Source organism: Alexandromys fortis, unplaced genomic scaffold (assembly GCF_014885135.2).
Source record: "Alexandromys fortis isolate MF-2015 unplaced genomic scaffold, M_Fortis_MF-2015_v1.1 scaffold_107, whole genome shotgun sequence".
Taxonomy (NCBI): domain Eukaryota; kingdom Metazoa; phylum Chordata; class Mammalia; order Rodentia; family Cricetidae; genus Alexandromys; species Alexandromys fortis.
Window position 1 is genome coordinate 1439745 of NW_026067987.1, and position 16561 is coordinate 1456305.

At 42.9% G+C, this 16561-nt stretch overlaps 1 protein-coding gene across 1 annotated transcript in view; it reads right to left on the bottom strand.

Annotated features, from left to right (window-relative positions):
* The window catches only part of Arfgef3 (ARFGEF family member 3), a 148773-nt gene that overhangs the window by 74331 nt on the left and 57881 nt on the right, over positions 1 to 16561 (bottom strand). The window contains exon 5 of the mRNA XM_050159506.1: positions 4099 to 4167. Within this exon, the coding sequence (XP_050015463.1) occupies positions 4099 to 4167 (69 nt within the window). The remainder of the gene's footprint in view (positions 1 to 4098; positions 4168 to 16561) is intronic.

Below are 16561 nucleotides of genomic sequence, written 5' to 3' on the forward strand. Positions count from 1 at the left end.
TGATGATTACCACAATGATAAGCTCACGTTTCTGACTTTCACAGGCAAATGTACATCTGCGGGGTGGTTGTGAACTAGACATCTCTCTCTCTCTCTCTCTCTCTCTCTCTCTCTCTCTCTCTCTCTCTCTCTCTCTCTCTCTCGACAGTTTCTCTGTAGCTTTGAGGCCTGTTCTGGAACTCGCTCTATAGATCAGGCTAGCCTGGAACTCTCGGAGATCTGCCTGCCTCTGCCTTCAGGGTGCTGGGATTAAAGGCATGTGCCACTACCACCCTGCAAACAAAACAATTCTAAGAGAAGCTCAGATGGTGGAGAAAGCTCCGTTTGGTTCACAGCAGCACTGGATGTGGGAAATCTTGGAGCTATAATGGGTTTGACTGTGTGATACCTGTCACTGTGTTTTGTGAACAATGACAAAGGTAGAATGACCTGTGGGAAGAAGTGTTTTCTGGCCACCAAGCTGCCCCACCCCCCTGAGGCTTACTGTGATCCAGCTCAGACTATTGGGTGGGAAGCCACAGGCTTGGGTTTTTCTACATACAGGGAGCCTCGTCATGAAGTGTGTCTTCTGAGGAAACGCTGAAAGCCCTGCTCACTGAGTTCTTTAACAAGCAGTGTATTCTATTGGGAGGTGGCACTCCAAAGCAAAAGTGACCCACACTCACGAGGTGACACTCAGCCTCATAAGCCACATGCCAACTGAGAGCCTGAGAGCCTGGACCACTGTGAGGGAAAGATACACAGTGCCACCATCCTGACTGTTTTCTGTCCTCTGTTCTGATGAGGACGCCTCCTTGGATCTGCGATTCTGAATCTCTAGTTAAAGCTAAAAAGGCTTGTTGGTGACTAGTTATGGATCCCAGATTTGGGGGTGGGGGTAGGATCTCTTACTTGATATTGACTCTGAATGTCATGGCTTTTGAGGGTTCAGAGATCTGATTCTCAAAGCTGCAAGGATGGGCCTAGCAATGAATGCCTGCTTAAAATGTGCCTCCTTTTCTTTCTCTCCACAAGGCCCTCTGTTCTTAGAGAGAGGGAAACAGAAAAACAAAAGGATGGAATACACCGACCAAAACCGAATTTCAGTTGAATTGTTCCTAGAAAGTCAGTGTATGTTTTACTTTGGGCAACAACGCCAGATAGAGAAGTTTGCTGTATTTTCTTTTAGATCTCAGCTTGAAAGGAAAAATCCTGCTAAAGTTTGGCATACGTGGAAAACTATCTTCTTCCTCCATTGTGTTTGTTGTGTTCTGTGTTTGGGGCTTACACTAGTGCATTACACTGACCTAAGAAACTCTGCTTCACGAATTCCCACACCATTCCAACTAGGGCCTTCTGCTGAGTCCAGTTTTACTGAGACCCAGCCTTTCCCCTATGAACTGGCCCCCAAATGAAGGGTTCTCATGATTCCATGTGTCTTCTAACTACAAACAATGCCACTCAGGACCATCGAATCAGAGGTAAACAGAGATGCGAAAATCCTTGCAATGAAAAACCAGTCCCCTCAAAGTCCATCTAGTAACAAGTAAGTAAGTAAGTAATCCATGAACAGACAGGCTAGAGGAGTCAAACCAGGACCAACAGAGAGATGGGAGCCCAGGGTAGAAAGGAAAAGGAAAGGGCTTCGGGCTGTGAAGAAACCCCAGAGAACATTTCCTCACTTTTGTGGCCTGAACTTGTTCAAGGTGGTAGGTAGGTCCGCATATTGCCAACAGCCGTGGAATCCATGGTCACAAAACTTAACTGCATCCCTATTTAACTTCCTCTGTAAAAACAGTATGTCTCAATTATCTAATTAAACACCTACGGAAAGGCCGTCCTTTTCTAAGACTGATGGTGCCCAGTGAGCATCATAGCAGAGTGGTTAACAGCAGCACGTGCTTGCAATCCAGTCTATGTTTTCTGGAGGACGGGGCTGCAGGGGTGAGGGAGGATATGGGGGTACTGGGGGTGAGCAGAATTCGGGTGAATGATGTGAAATTTCCAAAGAACAAATAAAGAAATTATGTATAAAAAAGAAAAAATAGCAAGCTGCAGAAACTAGGGCAGGAAAATTAACTTTACTCGACTTGGGGTTCTTTATTTAGCAGGGGTGGAGTAGAGAGTAAAGGAGAACGAAGATACAGAGCCATGCTCTAGGGACCTGATGACAGATAGCTTTTATTAATCATTGTTTTGGAAAAGACAGACGAGTGGGTAAGAGGAGTAATAAAGGGAAATCCTTAGAAATAAGATTGTTAGCAAACAAGACCTAACAACGATGATTCCGAAAGAGATTTTCCCTGAGATCAACAAGCTTGCTTTGGTGGGGGGTGGGGGGGGGAACTAGAAGTTCCTAGGAATCAATAAGGCCAAACTATCAAATACATAATTCAAATCAGCTTTAGACTGCTTTTGGCTATGATTCGCCTTTTCTTTTATGGAAGATCTTGACAATTTCTGTGCCCTCGGTCTTTCCCTATATTTAGGGAGTGACTGTCTTTGGAAAACGCATCATGTCTCCTAACCTATGCACAATGCTAAAAGAAACCTTGGTTTAACCTTGACCATCAGGACTGTGCGCCCATGTGGAGGACTGGTAATGACAGGCATGAAGCTGAATCGCTAACAATGCTTGCTTATTTTGTAATTGCCCGTTTAACAAATCTGATCATTTTCGTTTTATTAAATTCCTCATGTAACACAGAAGGTACGCTTGTGGAGACCTCTTCTGACTAGAGGTTAATGTAGCGAACTCCTGTTCGACACACAGACCAAGATTGCCTTCATATTTACATTCTGAAAGCTTAATGATCCTTTCAGAGTCTCAACAGCACCTCCGGAAAATAGGCTCATTTTTTTTCTACTTAAGTACACATCTCACTTCCTGATCAACAGGTTTCAGGGTAAGCGACATCCTGAATGATCATCACTGTCTACCACAGAGAGGCCAAAGAAGAGCTGGATTCCTTCCCGCCATCCCCAGAGGAGTTTTACATGACTTACAGAGTTTGTTTTGTTTTTCCTAAGTTGTTTCCCCAACTATTTAAAAAAGACAATGGTGAACACTGTACTCTTGTCTACCCTACAACTATTTGTGTGGAATGCTGGTTTTGAGTCTAGGAGGGAGGGAGGGAGGGAGGGAGGGAGGGAGGGAGGGAGGGGAAAAGAGAGAAACTTAAGAGACCCCCTCAGGATGAGGGTGGCAAGATCCAACCAAACAGGAAAGCATCTGAGCACACTCACTCACTATTAGCTTATATATACTAAGACACATAAATGCCCTCCCCCTGTGATGTTTGTCCATCTCTACAAATCCACGATTGAAAGCAGCTTCATGTGTGCTGTGCGCTAGCTAACTCCTCCTTCTCCTTTGACAGCAATGAACAGTTTCCACATTATCCGGATGTTCAGAAATGTAGCTCAAAGGTTGAATCCCATGATTTCCAAATGCAGAGAAGCATTGCTGCTTCATGATCTGAACATGTATTCCTACCGGAACAAGCACATGCTGAAAACATTCTTTTCAAGGAATGGAAGGAAAACTCGAGCAGGCAGAGTGAAGCTCAGCTCTGAGAGGACACTGTTTTCAGACGTGAAGGCACACGCCAGACTTTCAAGGAGCCAGGTTTTCTGCTGGACATATTTTGGAATGTGCTGGAAGGCACATGTGACTTTAGTGGAGCACAGCTGGGAAAGACGGACCTTGTCAATAACAGCCACAGAATGCGTTTCTCAGGGCAGACAGAATTGGATCAATAAACATTTTTATAAATCTCACACTTGGCTTCTTACACAGGATGTTTCAACAGAAAACGCTTTGCAATTATTCTTAGGGGAAAAGCAGACAGAGAGAATAAGCCCAGGTGCAGTGGCATGGGAGCCTGCTGCTGTTGCTCTCATATGTAAAGTCTCAAGCCTGCAGAGTCCTGAGACCCATGGCATCAGGAGTAAGCGTGGCCGGTCACCCAGTGTGTTTCCCACCAAGCAAACCAGCAGGAACTCCCCAGAGTCATCGGAGAAGTGGTCAGAGTCTCTCTACTGGAACTCAGATCTAGACAAGCACTCCCCTCATCCCCAGTCAGGGAGAGACCCACTGTGAGCAGCTGGCATACTCACCTCTGCGATCTTCAGCACGGCACTACCATTCAGGTCAAATGTTGGGGTGTAGGTGATGCACAGCAAAACCTAGACCCCCACAAGAAGTGGAGGAAGAAGGGAGAGACAGAGTTAAAATACAGGAATATGTTCGAGTGGTGGCTTGAATTAAAATGGCTCCCAGAGGCTCATGTGTCTGCATGCTTAGTCCCCAGGGGAACTGTTATGAAGGGTGGGAAGTGTGTCCCCTTAGGAGGAGGTGTGTCACTGGGGGTGGGTTTTGAGGTTTCCAAAGCCCACACCAGGCCCTTGTACATTCTCTTGCCCTTCTCCTTTTCCCTTCCTTTTCTCTCTCCTCCCTCTCCCCTCCTCTCTGCCTGCTGTCCATGGATCAAGATGAAGGCTCCCAGATACATTTCCCAAATCTTCTCCATCTTCTGTGCTAGACTGAAATGTCACTGTGATTGCCTATTCTTAACCCTTCCCAATGCCACATGGGTTTAGACATTCTTTTATAATACTTTCTTCTCTCCTATAACTGTCCCCAGGCTGCTCTGCTCCATGGCATTTTCTTACTTTCTGGTCTCGGATTCTTTTTCTTCCCCAAGATATATAGTTAAATGGTTGATGGCATTCACAAGATCTTCACGAGTCATTACATATTCTTCTTTCTACTAGAAGAGCTATTAACACACTGGTCAGTAAGAGCCTCTGGCATTTAACAATCACTTCTACTTCCTGGGCAGGAATCCAGACTCCCACCTCTCTGTGCCTTCTGACTTTTCTTGCTGGGGAAAAACAGACAGGCAAGTGCCGGAGCCTTCTGCCTGACCCCAAACCCAACAGTTGTGCCTATCGGTAGTGTGGCTGCCAGAGACAACCTTTGGGGACTTCCCTCATCTGGTTCCATTTGTGAAAGAATAGAGAAACCAGAACATATACCTAATACAGGATATGTGCTTAATCAGCACACTAAAACCCAATGGTGCCATTGTCTGGTTAGAAAGACCTGTTTCTCAGCATGTCAGTCTGAGCTGCTGGCTAAGCCAGCCCCAGGGGGTTGGCCTCTTCTTTAGAGAAAGCAAACTTTATAACTAAAGAAAGAATGGATTTTTATTGCCAACTTGTGTCACCAGATTTATTAATATTAATACTGCCAAGTTGTATCACCAGATTAGACAAGTTATTTGTGGGCTCTCTCCCCAGTTTTTCTATCCATACAGTGGCTTTATATCTGAGTTGACTCCAGATAAAAGCCAGTTCTGTGTCGTTGTGCCTAGAGAAAAGGGACTATGGGAGTGACTCTTTGACCCCATGGGATGTGGATGGCCTACAACGGCCATCTTTTGAAGCTGGGCTTGGTAGTCAAGGAAGGGTAAGGACAATGGGGTCATCGCAGAACTTGCTTGGAGGAAGTTCTGTCTTCTGTGCCACCACAATACACAAGGCTAGTGTGTTGCCTGAAGCCTCTGTCCTTGGCTTTTCCTACATGGCTCCTGTAAGGCTCCTCTCATGGACTCCCTGTGGGTCTCAACCTGAGTGTCACCACTGTGGAGACCCCATCCCCTCTAATACCCTCCTCCTTCACATGGCTTCTGTCACACCTGGAACCACACCCACATCATTAGTTACTGCCTTATCTCTGTATTTACACTCTCCCCCTAGGCTCTACTGCTCATTGTGCACTCAGGACACACTCATCAGATGCTTTCTGGCTTTAATATTTTGCCACATGTCTCAGCCTCCTTTACTTCTCTTTCTACACCATGTCTCTGGCAAGGGGAAAGAAGGTTAAGAAGATGGTGGCTGGAGGTGGCAGGGATGGTCTCTGGTCTCTTGTGGGTTTGAGAATATTGGCAAAAACGCTGGCAACTGGTAGCATTTTATAAGATGCTGAAGGCAGGTATTTGTCTGAGCTATTTAACCACGAACAGTCCTTACAGGACTGCCTATTGGTTCTCTGCTTTCCAGTTCCTCATGCTTTTCAGTTCCTGAGGGGCCAAAAAGTAGATTCGGAAAGATTTCCCAATCTGACCCAGTTTACAAAGGCAAGAGCTTCATTTACGCAGCAGAGCTCAGAACTGGGCATCTATGGGAGGCAGGGAGGACTATAAATTGACAGTATTCAATGAAGAAGTCTCGGGAGGGGGTGATAGAAAACTCATTTCTGCACATGATAGGAAATCTTGGCATGAGAAACCTAGCATGTGCAGGGGAGGGGGGGGGGAGGCCTCCAGCCAGGGTGCACAGAAAGCCAGGGATCTCCCACCCCACTCCCTCCCTGGCAATGCTGGGGAAGACAGGCTTTGCATACCAGTGTCTGGCTACCAGTATCCACAGACTGAGTTAACTGGAAAAAGGAAAACCAACAAGCTGAAAACCATGAGAGGAAGTAAGGCACATTAATAAGGTAGTGTGTTGTGTGGACAACACCCTGGGTCTTAACTGTGGAGCTGATGGTATCCATGGCCTCCCGTGACTCATGAGATAAAGGGCGTGATATCTGGCCAGGCTGCTGGAGCAAGGAGCAATGGTAAACAGAGTGGCCATTCTGCCCCTGGTGCTCAGCAAGTCCTAATCCACCAGAACACAACACAGATGGGGGGTAGGAAACACAGGAGAAGAGCAAATTAATTTAGCATCTGGCTTTCTGCAGATAACGAGCAGGCACAAGTTTGCATTAACGCTCTGAGCACGCCAGCTCCAACGAAAACAAGAGTACTTAAATATCGAGGGCAACTCTGTTAGAAATGCATCCTTCCCAGGGAGAGGAAAGCATAGTGATTAAATTAACCCTAAGACAAGAACTTGAGCAGCAGGCAGCATCTAGCAATTGAGCTGACTGGAGCTGCCTCAATAAATGAGCTAGGAGGAAAACAGAAAACAAGGGCAAAATCTTCCATGGAGAGAGAGAGAAAACATTACCAGGGCTACTAAAAATCCTGAATCATTTAAAAAAATATATTAATTGAATAGCAGATATGTGTCAGAAGTAACCCCTCACCAAAAATGTATCTTAGAAACCTGGATTACAAAATGGTTATAATTGGGTTGGGGAGACATCTTCACTGTCAGCGTCTGCCTTCTACACAGAGGGCTGAGTTCAACCCACAGAACGCACACAAAAGCACTGAATGGTGACGCGCATATATTATCTCAGTGGTGGGGAGGTGGAGACAGGCAGATCCATGAGGGTCACTGACCAGCCAACTAGCTTACCTAGGAAGTCTCAGCCCAGTAAGAAGTTGTCCTCTGGCCTCACACTCATGAACACACATGTACACTCACACCTAAACACATATATGAACACCCACCCACCCCTATGCACACACATGGTGGGGGGGGATAAAGCTGATTGATTGCAGTTGAGCGTGTATGTTGCTGGTTCTTAAGACAACATTAAGTTGGGGGGAAGCGTGCTGGGGAATCTCAGAGGAGCTGGAGGGAGACAGTAGGGGTGGTGTGATCATAGTTCATTGTATATATTCATGAAATTCTTGACCAATTGAAAAGGGAATCTGGACATAAGGTCACACTGGGAATAGAGAGGAGGGTGTGGCTTGATAAGAAGGGTGTGTGTGAAACAATAGTGTGCTCTTCTGCATGGGAATATCCCAGACCACTCTCCAAAGGGGTGTGTCACAACTGCCGCTCTCCCTCAGTCACACCCTGCCCTGTGACTGTGATCATGAGTAGGGCTGTGAGATCAGAGTCACAGAGTTATAGTGATATGACTGTGCCCCGCAGTTCAGGATATTGTGTGACTTTGTGCCCTTTGGGCCCTTGTCTTTAAAATTCTCACCCCTTCAAAAGATATCCAGATGAATGAATACATTAAAGAAATGATTAATTAAAAATAGTGCAAGGGGAAAGGAATAGGGAACTCCTAAGTGGCTGCCCATGTTTGGAAGCCGGATATCACTCTACCACTGTGCCCTGCCCATTTTTTTCTGTTCTAGCCAGTGCAGCTGAACTCTCTCAACTCCACATTCCCATACATTTTTTTAGGCACTCTATTAGATACTGACAATATAACACACTTTTCAGAACAAGAAGAGTTTCCTAGAATGCACAATGTAAAATCTTACTGCTATAATGATCTCAGGAAGAAAACTCAGAAGTCGGATTTATATAGCCTTTTCTCTGGGTGGTTTATATTTACTGCTTTAATCAGTGACCCCTTTCAGGAGCCCTCCCCAGCTGACTAGTAACCATGTTAGTAGTAAGATCTCCCTTTATGATGGCCGTCTTGGCTGCAGTACTTGCTGGGCATTGCTGTGGGTTCTGGTCATGCTCAGTGTCTTCTCTGCATTATGAGTGATCAGCCTGACAGAGTCTCAGTGGGACTTAGTCATTATTATAATGTGGATGGACCAGACCGTTAGAGAGCCTGATGGCACACAGGAAAACTCTTCTGAAAATCTCACTGTGATTGGCTAGAGGGAGTTTATAACCTCCATGTAAGATACACAGATATAGATATATCTTCACACACACACACACACACACACACACACACACACACACACACACACACACACACACACACACACAGCCTTAAATGGAAAATCTGAAATGCTTCCAAGTCAGAAATTCTGAGTGCTGAACTCAAAATAGCTTTGGATTTTAGAGCATTTCAGAGTTTGAATTTTGGAGTAGAGATTCTCAAATATTCCAAAAAACCTGAAAAATTTAGACATTTAAGACACTTTGGACCCAAGCATTTCATATGAAGCGATCTTTACTCTGAAATACTGCAATTCCAGTTCCTCTGGCTGGGCAAAATAAGATGTGGTAAGCCTCCACTAAGGATGCCCAGAACCCTGGCAAGAATTGTTTCCCTCTGTACGCAGAAATCACTGCTATAGCCAGTAGGATCCTCCATGAGACTTCCTTCCACTCAGCTGTTCCTGAATTGTTCTTCAATAGTGTATAGACACTATTGTACAATAGTGTATGCAATAGTGTATAAAACAGTGTAGACTCTTTCCTTTACACTCACCAACATATATGCTGACATTTTAGGATGTATGAGCTGAAGAAGCCAGTTTGTGAGGATTCCAAATGAATCCTTCACCACACCATTGCCAGATGTGAGGGAATGACTCTTGAAGTCACAAGGCAGCAAGCCCGTATCCACTTGACACATGCTTGTGTGTGGCATTGTTGGGGCTCTCATTCATTCACTCATTCATTCATGCAACAAATCCTGACTGAGATGGACTAGGGGTCAGATTCAGGACTAGGTGCTTGGCAGACACCAGTGAACAAAAACATACGATCCCCATTCCCCTAGAGCAAACATCTGGCATGAAAACACCCATAACATAAATGATTTCAATAAGCCATGGAGAACACTGCCTTGGGAAATGCACTGCGTTCTACAGAGGTGGATCCAGGCCTCCTACATCATAGCCAAGTTGTAAAGCTCTGACTCTAAATATAGTGTCGGTAACATACATAATTGATTAATTAAATTCAGGGGAGACAGAAAGGGTGCTACCTAAAAAGGTACTAAGAAGTGAGCTAACTTAAGGGAGCCAATATGATCCCGAGGCTCCTGAGGGGTGCGGGGAAACATAAAAGATACAGGATACCTTCTTCTTTCTATAACTATTAAAAATAAACTTGTGCACAGGTATTTCTTGCAGGAACTATGGTCTAATTTTTCAAACTATGAAGTGTAATTTATAAATCAAGCTAAGAAACTAAGTAAGATACTGAGAAAGAGAATGCAGTCCAGGGACGGCCACTCACTCACCTCTCCTCTGGGGATGAAGTCCGAATGCCCAGGGCATCTCCAAACCCAACTCTGCCTGTGCATCTTAGCATCTCAAGTACGCTGGGCTGAGCTTTAACAGGAAACAAAAATTATTGCAGAAAAAAGTTTTCTGCAATGAATTTTTGTTGTGTAATGTCTTTTAAAAAAATATTTATTTATTTATTATGTATACAATAGTCTATCTGTATGTACGTCTGCAGGCCAGAAGAGGGCACCAGACCTTATTACAGGTAGTTGGGAATTGAATTCAGAACCTTTGGAAGAGCAGGCAATGCTCTTAACCACTGAGTCATTTCTCCAGCCCTGTAATGTGTGTGTGTGTGTGTGTGTGTGTGTGTGTGTGTGTGTGTGTGTGTATTTTGGTAATGTAACATTTCAGATTGCCTTTTCCTTTAAGTTGGCAACAATAAGAACAGAAAATCCTGTGATGTTCCTTAGCCATGTAGGAGACAGAGTCTTCCCCTTGTTGTCCAGGCATAAGCAACAAAACAGTTTCCATCTTCTGGAGGTTGAGAAATAGTAACATTGTTTGCCTCTAGAGGAAAAAAAATCTTATATGAACCTATAGAACTTCAGAGAACATTTTCTTTTTTTAAGCTTAAAATGTTGGTGGCCAAAGCTAACTATCTTTACCGATTTCGATCACAGTTGGTCAGACTCAGTACTGCAGACAATGTGGGCTGAGAAAATCTTAGAGAAAAAGATCGTGTGCATTGTAAGTACATCACAGTGTCCTGGGTGTCTATCCAACAGATGTCAGAGGCGCCTCCTTCCCCACTGGCTGTCATAACCAAAGTGTCTCCTAGACATGTCCAGATATTTCCTTGCCCCTACACACCTGCCCCAGCTGAGAACCACCATTTTGGATTAGTCACACTTGTGTGAACCATAGCCTGTGGCATCTCTAAAACCTTGATCTTGCAGATCTATAATCAGGCCTGGAGGGATAGTTCAACAGTTCAGATTTTGAGTTGCAGATAGAAATGGGTGGTTGAGCTATAATCCCAGTTATGCCATTTTTCCTCATGATACTAAAAATTCACTAATCTTAGCTTGATGTGACAGGTAATTAGATAGATATTCCATTCCTGGCTCAACTTGCCCTATGTTTAAGAAACAGCTATTCCAAGATGTTTATAATTGTTTTTAGTCAATGCAAGATTTGAGTAGAGTGCTTGAATATCCAATTTGCAAATTCTTTCAGACTACTATCAGTTTATGGTTATGCTCCAGGTTTATATATGGCCTTTATCGATAGTCATTAGTAGGCCTTAATTACTAGTTCTAGGAAATAATATGTCCTGGAAAATACATAAATATTAATTATAATGAGGTTACTGGTTCACTTCAGCAACTGAACAAATTGCCTCTATTCTGACTTTCCTCCCCCTTCTAAATTTCCCATAACTACTACTTCTAAATAGTAACCTCACAATCCTAGTTTTAGACACTATAGTTCTCTACAATTTAGTTCTTAATTTTACTTTCTAAGCATCACAGATCAATAGAGCTATCTCTCAGTATCCAAGGGATATTAACTGCAGATCCTCACACAGATGTCCAAGTCTGTGAAATGCTCAAATAGTTTACACGCAGTGGAATAATATTAGCATATAATCCACCCACATCCTCACAAACTTCAAACCAGCTCTAGAGTATGCATGTCTGATTCAACATAAACAATGTATAAATATTTGTTACACTATAATGGCTGGGAAATAAGGACAAGAACACAGTCACATTCAGTTCCAACCCCCTGGTTGGATTTCCAACCCGCTGAATATTTTTAATCTATGGTTGGCTGAATGTGCCAACCACAAAGTTTGAATCATGGTAATTGTGTACCTATTTAACTCTTACCTACTCCATGACAAGCCTTTGTTTTTGAATGCTTTGCTTTTAACTCCATATGGTTAATGCATGTTGGTAACAAAAATATCACTTGTTGAGGGTTATGTTAAGAAACATGTAACCCTTGATAACCATGAGTCCAGTCCAATGAAAACCATAAGCTTAGTTCAAACTTTATCAGGCTTTGGGGGATTTTGTTTGTAACTCAGTTGTGCGGCTCTTAAGCATGAAGTTTGTAGATACCAACTCTGTGTTACAATGTGAAAAGGCTGAACATGACTGGGAGTCCAAATGGCTCCCAAAGGTTTATGGAATCAAGGTCTGGCCACCAGCCCATTGTTCTATAGTGTGACTTTTAAGAGGCAGGGAAGAACCGAGGACCTTAAGTCACTGGAGAAATGTCCTTGGAGGAGATCCTGCCCCATTTCTCTCTTTCTCTAGATACTCTGCTCTCCCATGCATTCAAGTTGGAAAACAGTGAAATTTAACTTCACTAATATCCACTTGCGAGTAAGTACAAACCACATTTGTCTTCCTGAGTCTAGGTTACCTTATTCAAGATGAATTTTTCTAGTTCCATCCATTTGCCTGCAAATTTCATGGTGTCATCACTTTTTACTGCTGAGTAGTACTTTATTGTGTAAATGTACCACATTTTCTTTATCCATTCTTTGGTTGAGCGGCATCTAGGTTATTTCCAGGGTCTGGCTATTATGAATAGCACTGCTATGAACACAAGTGAGCAAGTGTCCTTGTGGTATGATTGAGCACCCTTTGGGTTTATAGAGGCATAGCTGGGTCTTGAGGTAGACTGATTCCCAAGCTTTCGATAAATTACCAAATTGATTTCCAAAGTAGCCCAACAGCTGAGGAGCATTCCCCTTACTCCACATCCTCTCATACTGTCTCATCTAATAACTAAAACAAAAATCAAAGCTACCAGTGGCTCTGAGCCAAGTGTTATTCCAAGTACTTTTCATTTTTGACTTGTGTGTGCATGTATATGTGTGTGAATTCTTCCCCTACAAGAAGAGATTTCTATTCCTTCATTGTGTTTCATCATCGAACCTACTGTTGGCTCTGCAGCTCAAATATTTGGAAGGTTGGTTGACTTCTCAAATATTTGGAAGGCCAGGTTAACTTCCAGCCCAGCCACAGAGCCTTCCCAGAAAAATCTAAAAGGCGAGAAAAGTCCTTCTGCTCCAGGGACTGTTCAAGTCCAGCTGTAAATCAAATCACTCCAATTTAATGACAGAAATGATCTGATAATACAGGCTACTCAGTTCTAAAATACATATCAAAAATATTCTCAATTTTTGAGCTCATAGTCTCACCTGTAATTCCAAGGTGGTTTGTCCCATCTGTTGTTTATTCTGGCAGGCCACTGAAGAATACCATGTGTTTCTTCTCATCTCCATTAGGTAATAACCCAGTTAAGAGGCAATTATTAAGCACATGCCAGCTGCTGTGCAAGGCGCCAAAGGGAGAAAACACCACCAAGTCTATCATTTGTTTTTATTTACTAACTAGTGGGGTTTCCCTCCATGCCTGCATCAGGGCTAGCTGGAGATTGTGTACATTGGAGGATTGTAGCTAACCTTGTGCATATCTACATGCATCTTCATCCCTTCCCCTCCAGAAAAGTGCAGTGAAAACAGAAGAAGAGGTGGCAGAGGGAAAAAGTCGCCAGCTGCCTCTGGGGACAAACACGCCAAACTAGATTTTCACGTGATAAGTGTCTTGGCAGACTTCCAGTTATCTTCAACACAGAGACCCTCTTTGTCAAGAATAAAGCTCTGGCGCATGGCTGTTCAGGGTAAGACTATATTTCCCAGCCTTCTCTATAACTATCTGTGGGCCTATGACCAAGTTCCAGTCCATCTTATGGAAGCAGAAATGTTTTCTTCTTCCTTCTTCCTCCATCTGCATGGCTACTGTACTGGAGGTGTTGGCTAGGACTGGTGAGCCGTTATGGAGTATAAAACAGAGAGACAATACCAAGAAATGCTGGTTTTTAATAGATGTGGCTCAACCAATACAGGCCTACATTTATGGGAAGAGTAAGATCCTTCCTCGTTTTAGATGAAGTGAATATTAGCACTTCGGTCTTCTCTTCCTTCCCTTTGGTTCCAGCCATCCTGCTTATCTGGTTCCAGTTCATGCTTTCTAGATCATTCCATTCTAAAGATCACTTCATCCAAAGAACCTTCTTTCTCATCTTTTATACCTTTCCTCTATCAGGCCCTTTTATAAATTATTCTTCTGATCCAGAGATTATGTTCTTACTGTGTTTACCATGGTTTATGTAGTCTTTTATATTTTATTGACTTCTGTCTTAATCTTTAACTTCCAAAGAATGCTCCTTTTAAAACATGACTTTTATTTCATTTTCTTCATACCATAGGATCATCTGTGTTCAGCATATTGCCCGACACACAAAAAGCAGTAAAATATTTATTGGGTAAGTGATTGAGATCATTGAAGGGCGTTTCCACTCCCCTAGGAACTCAGAATTCTCAAACATTTACAGTAAAAATTGATATATTACACCTATACTTGTTTAACTTCAAGTCATAGTGGGAAAGTTTTAAAGCACTAGGTTAGAGTAGTTCCCACATATGCTCAGCACCCAGACATGGTGAAACTAACAAAAAGAAATTAATAATACACAAACATCATCTCACAAAATGAATGAATTATTTAAAGGGAAAAATTATAGTTAGAGATTTTGCATGTTTGTATCTTATTTTTAACCATCAGCCCAAGACAATTACTCCAAAGGGTAAAAGAGAAAGGAAGAAAAATGTAATAAGTATTAAATCAATGTGTATACCAGGTAGAAAAAAAAAGATTATCTCAGTCAACATTAGTCACAGGAAGGAAGGCTATCTAAAAACAAATTACAAGGAGAACCATACACTATTAACTGGGCACTGCTCCTACTGCGCATACAGTATGCTGTCAGCTTGTTAGACTGGCTCGAACACACAACTTCAGCCTCCACAACAAATAGCACATTACAAAGTCATACATTTTTCATCAAGCATTGGCTTTTCCCTCAATACTAAAGACAATTATAAATCTTCCAAAGTGCCGTCATGGCTTATCCCAAGAAGGGCTTTCTTTGCCCTGTGATAATGAAGGCAGACAACTCTGTCATTTCACCCTCAAGCATTGCTAACGATCATTCTTTCTTTCCATAGTGCACAGGAGAAGAGCAGTTGCTTAGCATTAAAAATGTCAAGTCACTGAATAAATGTATAATGTATAAATGCTTAGATAAATTTCCCAGTGAAAGACTTTCCATTAAAACACTATTGAGAGCTGGGGAGGACAGTTCAAGGGGTAAAGTACTAGACGTAGGAGCATGAGGGCATGGGTTCAATCCAGAACGCCTGTGAAAAAGTCAGGTATGGTGGTGTGTTCTTGTAATCCTGGGGCTGGGGAGGTGGAAACCAAAAGCCCTAGGACTTGCTGGCTAACCAGAGTCACTGTACCAATAACCTCTGGTCTCGGTGAGACAGCCTGTTTTAAAAACTAAGACAGATGATTTCCTGAGGAATGGTACCAGAGGTTGATCTCTGGACTCTAAATGTACATGCACACAATAACTTACACACACACACACACAAAATGTCAATGAGAGGAAACTTAAACATGATCCTCTGGGCTGAGGATGAGGGTCAGTGGTGAGCATGCCTGGGTGTGCACAAAGCCCTGGGTTTCACCTTCAGCTCTGAAAAAAAAAAAAAAAGGAAAATAGAAAGTACAAACGGTCCTTCCATATAGTCGGTTTTCTTCCTTGGATCCCAAAGGCTGACCACAGTGTTGGTGCACATTCAGAAGCATGCCTCATCTACTTTCTGAGAGCTGACTTCCACGTGCACAACCCAAGGTGCAAAGCTGCCAACCAAACAGCATAAGCTCTACGTCCAGGATTTCCCCTACCCTTGGACGTGCAGGAGGAGTCAGCTAGGCGTCTATCATATAAAAACACTCAATGGTAGATGCAAGTCCCTTCCCCTTCTCAGCCCCGACACAAACACACATAGACACACACAGACACATACTACACACATTAGTTGATTTTTCTTCAATGCCTCCCCAGATCATTAGAAAAAAAAAACCCAGTGTTTATAAAAACTGTATGACATTTTAATGCATTATTGTTGGAGGTTGTACATGACATTTTATTTTGTATTGCTAGAGTTTGATTATCCAGCTTACAAAAGCCAATTTGAAACTCATAGTGAGTGAGGGCGGATTTTTTCTTCAGGGGATACAAAAAACACAAGACTATCTTGGCTACTCCTAGCTTCCCCTTCAGTAGTTCGAGCCTTAGGCTTTCTGTTCAATGGAACAGTAATGTCTATCACCTGCAGATCTGCCAGGGTAGACTTAGCAGAGAAGGGCTAAGAGAACTGTTTAAGAGAGCAGATTTTTCCTCGGGCTGAATTATGGTTCAGATACTGGCTCTGTATGACTAGTTGTATGACCTTGGTAAGAATGTAAGGTCCTTGCAAAGTATCTGACACATAATACATTTTAAATAATCAGCCTCTGCCATTTCTCCTTGGAAAATTATAATTACTGCACTAGAATTCATCTCTATTATATAAGGATGTACATAAAATAATACATCCAATAATAGAACTCTCATCAAATGGCTTTAAAGGGTCACATATCATATCCTGTCTTATCGCCAAAAGCCAGTATGCACTCCTTAGATAGGAGGCTCATTTCTTTCTCTTTGGCTTACGGAGGCAGAAGGCCACTCGTAATTCCTTCCAGTCTTTGAAAGCTAAGCCAGCTGTATCAGTTAATAACCTCACTAAAGGTTATCCATTACAA